General features: G+C 51.9%; 1 protein-coding gene across 1 annotated transcript; it reads right to left on the reverse strand.

The window, feature by feature from the left end:
• Positions 1-3,192: 3,192 nt before the first annotated feature.
• Positions 3,193-5,799, reverse strand: KCNA5 (potassium voltage-gated channel subfamily A member 5). The gene has a single exon (XM_012455916.2). It carries the CDS (start codon positions 5,797-5,799, stop codon positions 3,991-3,993), a length of 1,809 nt encoding a protein of 602 aa, XP_012311339.2. The 3' UTR covers positions 3,193-3,990.
• Positions 5,800-8,280: the final 2,481 nt, after the last annotated feature.

The raw sequence follows: 8,280 nt of genomic DNA on the forward strand, positions 1-8,280 counted from the left end.
CTCCATTGCAGAAGACAGCGATGGGGACAAGGTAGAGATTCTCCGCTGGGCCACTGCTCTCACTGCCCTCATCCAGCATGCCCTTCCTTCTTCCCAGCTTCACTGAAAGACCTAAAGCAGATTTTCTCCTCTACCCTCATCCTCACTCACCCTCTCACTCCCACTTCTGTCCTGTATTGCTCCATTTTGGAACCCCCTACAAGGTACTTTGACACACATCATCTTGCATGACTTGCTTTTGCTTTATACTGACTGCTTCCCCTATGAGACTTCAGCTATATGAAGGCAGGAACCACATCCTAATATTTTCCCCAGTATGCCCCTCCACACGTAGGAGAGTGCTGGGCTCAGAGTAGCCATCGAGTGGATCTGTGCCACTGAGGTCAAACGAGAGAAGAGCACTTGTTCTTCATCCAGGATCAATCTCCACTGTGCACAGATCTGCCATTTCTGGAGGGCACTTGGAGAAAGGTGTTCCTGCACCAAGAGAAACACTCTATGCCATCCACCCAAGCCTGGGAGTGCTTTCATCATTCACAAGAAAATAACACAAATTCGAACTCTATGGAAAAACTCCTCCAGGACTCCTTGTCTGTTTCATTCTCTTATCTAGAGGATGTCCCCAGCAGGGCGAGACAAGGAACTGAGACTTTTTTTTTTTTTTTTTTTTTTTTTTTTTTTTTTTTTTGAGACGGAGTTTCGCTCTTGTTACCCAGGCTGGAGTGCAATGGCGCGATCTCGGCTCACTGCAACCTCCGCCTCCTGGGTTCAGGAATTCTCCTGCCTCAGCCTCCCGAGTAGCTGGGATTACAGGCACGCGCCACCATGCCCAGCTAATTTTTTGTATTTTAGTAGAGACGGGGTTTCACCATGTTGACCAGGATGGTCTCGATCTCTTGACCTCGTGATCCACCCGCCTCGGCCTCCCAAAGTGCTGGGATTACAGGCTTGAGCCACCGTGCCCGGCAGAACTGAGACTTTTAAAGCGTGTGAATTTTTTTTTCCTGAACCAGTAATTACCTAAGGTTCAGCCAGCATTTAGGCAGGAGAAGAAAAAAAGTAGGCAGTAAAAAAGAGGGAGTCAGATGTTTTGCTGTCCTTATACCCAACTACAACCTGCTTTCTGGGCCTCGGTTGCCGAAGCTGGTAGATTATAAACTCAGGGATGGTTTCCTCCCATGAGAACCAAGAAGCAACATCTGGATAAAAGGCTTGGGAGAGGCTCCTTGATTTAATCTCCTCAGGAAGGTAAAGGCTATGGAAATAAATAACAGCAGAGAAGCAGGGAGGGGTGGGAGGGGACAGGAAAGGGCTCCTTACCTCAGGTAGCCTGGGGAAGAGTCCTGACTCTCAGAGCCCTTCCCTGCTAATCATGTCAAAAGGCAAAGCAGGATGGCTGGAGTGCAATAGTGGAGCCTGCTTCCAGAAGCATAGCAACAGGTGTACTGAGAATATGGAGAGATGGAAATACTCTCAACTGCCTAGTGGGAGCCCCCGACAAGGCTCCAGGGAAGATTCCATACCATCTCACCGGCCCCCAGGATCAAAGGCTACAACAGGGGACTGGGGTGCCCGACTCCAGGGTTCCATTTTGGACCACTCGAGTCCCTTTTGTAAACCTGCTCCGCAATATCCCCTCTTCCTGGAAAAAAAAAAAAAAAAAAAAAAGGGGAGCCTCACTCTCACTTCCTCCACTCTATCCTTAAGGATTTCTATAAGATTATACCCATTTACGGGACATTTTAAAGATGCAGTCCATTCTAATTGGACCAACATCTTGTCAGGTACCTGGATGCATGAAAGACTTGGGGGGCTGCTCTCTCAGTATTGCTTGAGCCTTAAGTAATAAACCTGCAGGTCAAAGGTGGTGACATCTCTTGTTTTTAAGGGAAGCTGGAGCCCTAGGGGTGATTTCCCTGTCCCAATCACTAGGTGTGTGCTAAACTACAAACATTAGCTTTAAAGGCAGAGAGGGCTTGGAGGTGAGACTGTGTACAGTTGAGCTCTGGCAAGATGCCCTGCTTTTAGGCAGATTGTAAATTATAAATAAATAAAGTGTCTCTGTTCTTCTTCCTTTGCCTTAGCATGTGATGAAAATCAACAGAGCCCTGACTGCACAATCCTTCTGTTTCCTCCTCAGATTTGGTGTTAAAAGTTCCTGGATAGAAATGACTCTGGGCACTCACAGACCCTGGCTTTCCTTACTGTGCTGACTTTTTAACTTAAACCCACAGTTCCCAGGCACTGATTTAGTAGATCGCCCCTAACCCACAGGGAGACCTGGACACACCCTGAGAGCTAGCCATGAAGCCCACTGTTGTTCTGGGGAAGGTGTGATTCCAAGCCAACAGCTCACCCTAGTAAGGATGTAAAACAGCCCTAGCTTTGGATTATTCGGCAGAAAAAAACAACAGCAGGAATCCAGAACCCCAGGGATTCCTATCAGCAGATAGCTAATCCCAGAGAGAAATGCTAGCTAGCATTATGCCAACTGCAGTGTTGTGCCACAGCCTTCCAGTGACAAGGGAACAAGGGGATTTGTTCTGAGTTTAGGGATTACTTGGGGTAAGGCCACGATCTGTAGAAAACAGCTCTTAATGTGAACAAGCAAATCCTTCCATTTGGCCTCTCACTGTTGCTGTTGCCATAAAGACATTGTATGCTCCTCTGCCATGCCAGGAGGGCAGTGAACAACCGGCACAGGTCCCTCTGTGACTTGCACACTGGGGCTGCCAGGACTGCTTCTGTGAATGTGCTTCATGTCTGTGAGAATCAGGCTTGTTTCTCAGAGCTGCTGAGAGCCATCCTGCAGAGGGCTTAAAACCTGCAAACAAAGGAGAGAAAGCCATTGCCGGGAGATCCAGCAAGACTGTGAGGATTCTGATCCCCCTTTTCCTTTTAGTGCCCTCCACACTCCAGGCCAACCATAAGGGCTAATACTACTGTTTCAGAGAGCATGCCACAGGGGCATCCGTGCTATAAACAGCCTGGAAAGCAGAGTTCACCCACCACTGTCTATGAGGCACCAAGGTGTGCATTGGAAAGATGTTGCCGAGCGAATCATGAGCTTCCCAAGTTTCCTCTGACCCCAGTCAATGCATTTGCTCTGACTTCAAAACCAGAAACAGCCAGTGACAGACTATTTTTAAAAATTTCAGAAATATATCAGCTGCAGAAAAACTAACACTTGCCTCAACAAAGTAACCTTTTATTTCCTGGGATAAAAATAAAGAGAATAAATTATCAGAAGTATTCCTCCAATATCATTAAAATGCTTTTCGAAGAAAGTTATAAGAATTGTTTAAGGCGCACAGAAAAAGTCAGATTTGCCTTTCTTCCAGAACATTCTCTGCCCTAGACACAAAGCACCAATACCACATCCCAGAAAAATCAGAGGCTTGGAGACACAAGAACCAGAACAGCCCATACCAAGATCTCTGGCTCTAATAAAAGTATCACAGAAAAACATCAGGTCAACTCTCTCTTCCATAAATAAAACATGTATCTTGAAAATACATCCAAAATATCTCTATCTGAACTACAGTACAAAAAGCCACTTACCAGCCATAAAAATAATATTTTCCCCTATACTCAAATATAATCATATGTAGAGCAAACTTGGAACACATGGATGGAGGGGTTACATAATCTCTTGGGATCTGGGCTATTTAGAGTCATTTTTGTTTGGGTTATCCCTCTGCTGGGTATAGGCTACAAATACATCCATCTCACAGCGCTCACCATTTCAACAGCTCCTGCGTCATGGAATGTGGTACTTTTTAAAAATAGGCGACCCTTGGGTGTCATGGAAAGAAGAGGGAAAATGGGGGGATGGAGGAAGGGAGGAAGGGAGGAAGGTGAGAAGTGAAAGGAGAGGGTAGACTGAGGTTACAGTGTGGCTTCCAATACTCTGCGGTATAATGTAGATACCCATGTTCAGCAAGCCTCCCATTCCCTACCCCACTGCCACCGGTCTGCCTGAATCTCTATTTACAAATCTGTTTCCCGGCTGGCGTCCAGGCAGAGGGCATACAGGGACCTCCTCAAGTCCACGTTGCTCTTGGCCTTGACGTTGCACTTCTCCAGGGGACAGCTGCCCCTTCGGGTGCTGTCTGCATTCTCCAGGGTCCCCCCAGCCTTGCAGAAGGATCCCCTGCTCCCGCTGACCTTCGGCTGGACTCCTCTGTCCAGCCCCGGCCCCTGGCTCTGAATGCCCTGCTCTTCCTTAAGGACTGCCGGCTCCTCATGGTCCGTCTCCCGGTGGTAGAAGTAGTTGAAGTTGGAGACGATGACGGGCACAGGTAGGGCGATGGTGAGGACCCCAGCGATGGCACACAGCGAGCCCACGATCTTGCCCCCCACAGTGACGGGCCTCATGTCCCCGTAGCCCACAGTGGTCATGGTGACCACTGCCCACCAGAAGGCATCAGGGATGCTGGAGAAGTGGGTCCCCTGGTTGTCAGCCTCCGCGAAGTAGACGGCACTAGAGAATAGGATGACCCCGATGAAGAGGAAGAAGATGAGCAGCCCCAGCTCCCTCATGGAGGCCTGCAAGGTCTTGCCTAGGATCTGCAGCCCCTTGGAGTGGCGGGAGAGCTTGAAGATGCGGAACACCCGGACCAGGCGGATGACTCTGAGGATGGCCAGGGACATGGCCTGCTGCCCATTCTGGCTGCCTCCTCCACCCCCTGGCTGCTGCTCTGCCAGCTCGGTGCCCAGGGTGATGAAGTAGGGGAAGATGGCCACCACATCGATGATGTTCATGATGTTCCGGGAGAACCCTGCCTTGCTGGGGCAGGCGAAGAAGCGCACGAGCAGCTCGAAGGTGAACCAGATGACGCACGTGGTCTCCACGATGAAGAAGGGGTCGGCCAGGGTCCTGGGCAGGAGCGGTGCCACCGTGGGGCCAGAGGGCGGCCCCACAACCCCACTGCCGTTGGCCCCAGAGAGGGGCGCGGGAGGCTGGTGGGGCGCCGGCGGGTGGCGGAGCAGCTCGCGTTCATCCCTGAACTCGGGCAGGGTCTCCAAGCAGAAGGTGATGATGGAGATGAGGATGACCAAGACAGAGACGATGGCGATGGCCCGCGCGGACCCAGAGCTCTCCGGGTACTCGAAGATAAGCCACACCTGGCGCTGGAACTCGTTGCGGGGCAGGGGCTTCTCCTCTTCTTTAATGAAGCCCTCATCCTCGCGGAAGCGCTCCATGGCCTCGTCCCCCAGCTGGTAGAAGCGGATCTCGTCCGCGAACACGTCCAGGGAAACGTTGACCGGCCTCCGCAGGCGGCCCCCGGACTGGTAGTAGTAGAGGATGCCGTCGAAGCTGGGCCGGTTGCGGTCGAAGAAGTATTCGTTCCTCAGGGGGTCGAAGTAGCGCAGGCGCTTGGCGGGATCTCCGAGGAGGGTGTTGGGGAACTGCGCCAGGGTGCCCAGCTGCGTCTCGAAGCGCAGCCCGGAGATGTTGATGTGGACCCGCTGGTGGTGCAGGGACGCCGCGCCCGGAGCCTGGTCCTCCTCCGCCCCCAGGCCGGGGTCGCCTTCTTCCTCCTCGTCCTCCGGAGGCGGCCGTCGAGGCTGTGGCACCTCCTCGAGCAGCCGAGGCAATGGCCGCGCTCCCGGGTCCGCATCTCTCTGAGCGCCGCGCCCTCTTGGCGCCGGCTCCTTGGGCCCATCGCTGAGCCCAGTCGTCGGGGGACACTGGAACTCTCCCCCTGTGGCCTGGCCGCAGCCTGCCCGGGCCTCATCGCCTCCTCTGACAGTCATGGCCCCGCCGTTCTCCAGGGGCACCAGGGCGATCTCCATGGCGCGGGGGCAGGGGGCATGCTGCGCCCCAGCTGACCCGCTCTCGCGCCCCCTACTCACGCTCCGCTGGCGCCTCGCTTCGGGCTCCGCTCCCGCGGTCGGCCGGCCCCTCGCTGGGGCGAGCTGGGGTTGCTGGCGCGATCCCCTTGCTTGGCCCTGACGTCAAGAAGCCGCTGCCCTGCTCTCTGCCTCTCTCTCTTCTGGCAGCCGGTTACCAAGCAGCCGAAAAGCCTCCTTCCAGCAGATGCAACCTTCAGCCGCCCCTCTTTGGCTGCGCCGCGCTTGGCCTCCACCCTGGGCGCCTCCCCCGCCTCCTCCCGCTCCTCCTGCTTCCCCTCCCCCTCCTCCCGCTTCCCCTGCCGGGTCTCGTGGCACCGAGTGTCTCCCCGGAGGGCGCAGCTGGGGCCCCTAGCAAGGGAAAGGAGGGGCTGAGAATGGTCCAGCCCCGCGAAGGGAGGGAAGGAGTGGGGAGGATGGAGGAACAGGTTGTACCGAGAGCGCCGAAATTCCCAGGGCAACCAGATGAGAATAGCTCTGGATTTCAGTTCCACCTGGAAACCCGCTGGAAGCCGAGTGGACTCCAGGGGGAATGAAGTGCCTTGGGTTAAAGGCACGAGGCTTTGAGCTGAGTCGGAGTATGAGAGACAGAGACGGGAGAAAACAGTCCTTTTTACTTTGGAGAAATAACGGTATTTCTTTGGGAAGAAATGCAGACGGGGGGGGGGGCGTGGAGTAGTTACGGACCTTGAAATACATATTATCAATGGAGAAGCGTCTCTCTTCCCGTCTTCCTACAGATCCACAAAAAGGTATGACGGGGTTGGAACCTTGTAGCATCCCCATACCCTGCCCTGTTTCCAGTACGGACCCAGCGGCAGCCCAGGCAAGCAGCCTAGTCAGGAGATGAGCTGTCTGGTCTCAACCCAGCAGGACCCCTCCCGCCCCCTGCAAAGAATCCCATTTGCAAAAGCCACGACAGGGAAGGGGAGGAGAGATTTTTACAATTCTGGTGAGGGCCGATCCTGTCTGGTGAACCTTGGAGCTAGCAACTGTATCAAGGTCCATGAAGGGGGTTGAGGGTGGAGGTGGTGTATGAGAGGGAGCCAGGGAGATATTGCAATCTCCAAGGCTGGAGAATTCCCAAGAGTGGAATAATAACAACCAATACTTACTTAGCTCTTATTATGCACCAGCCCATTCTCAGCACTTTACAAATAATGTCTCTGTGTATTCCTACAGCAACCTATTTTGTAAATACTATTATCATCACCATTTTGTAAACGAAGAAACTGAGGCACAAAGAAATTGACAGACTCACCCAGGCTCATGCAGGTAGAAAGTGATGATGCTGGAATTCAAATTCAGAGTTTGGCCCTCATCCCCTATACTTCACTCCTCTTCAGAAATGCATAATGCCCTTTCCTAATACAAGCACGCCCTCACTCTGGCATCTGGCCTGAGAACTTTGGTTCCCTGCTGCAGGAAGCGGAGGATGGCTGATATAACATACTCATCTTTCTAGGTTGGGTCACTAAGGAATCTTCCGCTACCCTTGTCTTTACCTCTACAGGGTTTTAGCAGGCATTGGTAACCAAGAGAAATCTGTTTCAAGCTGTGTGTCTGTCAGTTTCTTGGATTTAAATTATCATAAAGTGGCTGTGTTGTTGAATGTCTGTTTGCGTTGTCTATTTTCGTTTCTGTGTATTGTTTCAGATTTGTATGCATGAAGTTAGGACCTCTTGTCAATGAATGTCTCTATCCATGGTGGGGAAACTTGGTCCTGGATGCACAAGTGTGTTTTGTAATAGCAGGGCATAGACATACAAACTTGGGTCAAGGTTTGAGAAGTATGTGCGCTTGTGGCTTTTTAAGAGTGTGTACGTGAAGGTGGTTGTGAATTTGGAATACGTATTTTCATTGTGTGTGACTATGCATGTGTTTGGCTGTCTTTGCAGGTGTGCATGAGTGAGGAAGGGCATGAATATGAAAATCAGTATGTGAAGGCATCACTAGTTAACCACAGAGCTTTGTATTTCCTTTCCCCAGATCTGTGCCATCCCTGCTTCATCTCCAGGGGGCTTTTATTCTTCTCTGGCTCGGAGGTTGCCAGTCAGGATTAGACTTTTTCCTAGGGAGCCTGGGACTTACTGAACTTGCAAAGAATGAAGTCAGAGACCCATGAGCATCTTGTCTACTGATTCATGCATCTTGTAAATATAAGGATGCTATATTGGTTCACATGGGTTCTCCTCGGGCTCCCCAGAGGAAAGAGTTCTCTGGAGCTTGTCTTTCAGGGGCTTTCTGGGAGATTGTTCCCTGAAGAATAACAGTACAACATAAACAGTCCTGGAAAAGCACATAAGCCAGGCCTCCTTTAATGCGGTGTTTCCTTAAATCTGTTTCCCATGCATTTGCCAGTTCTCACAGGTTTCGTGCAAGATTACCTTCAGATGTCACATGTGGTAGCCATGGAGGTATACT

The sequence above is a fragment of the Aotus nancymaae genome, unplaced genomic scaffold, assembly GCF_030222135.1.
Source record: "Aotus nancymaae isolate 86718 unplaced genomic scaffold, 86718_ANA_hifiasm-v0.15.2.pri h1tg000016l, whole genome shotgun sequence".
In the NCBI taxonomy this organism is placed as follows: Eukaryota; Metazoa; Chordata; class Mammalia; order Primates; family Aotidae; genus Aotus; species Aotus nancymaae.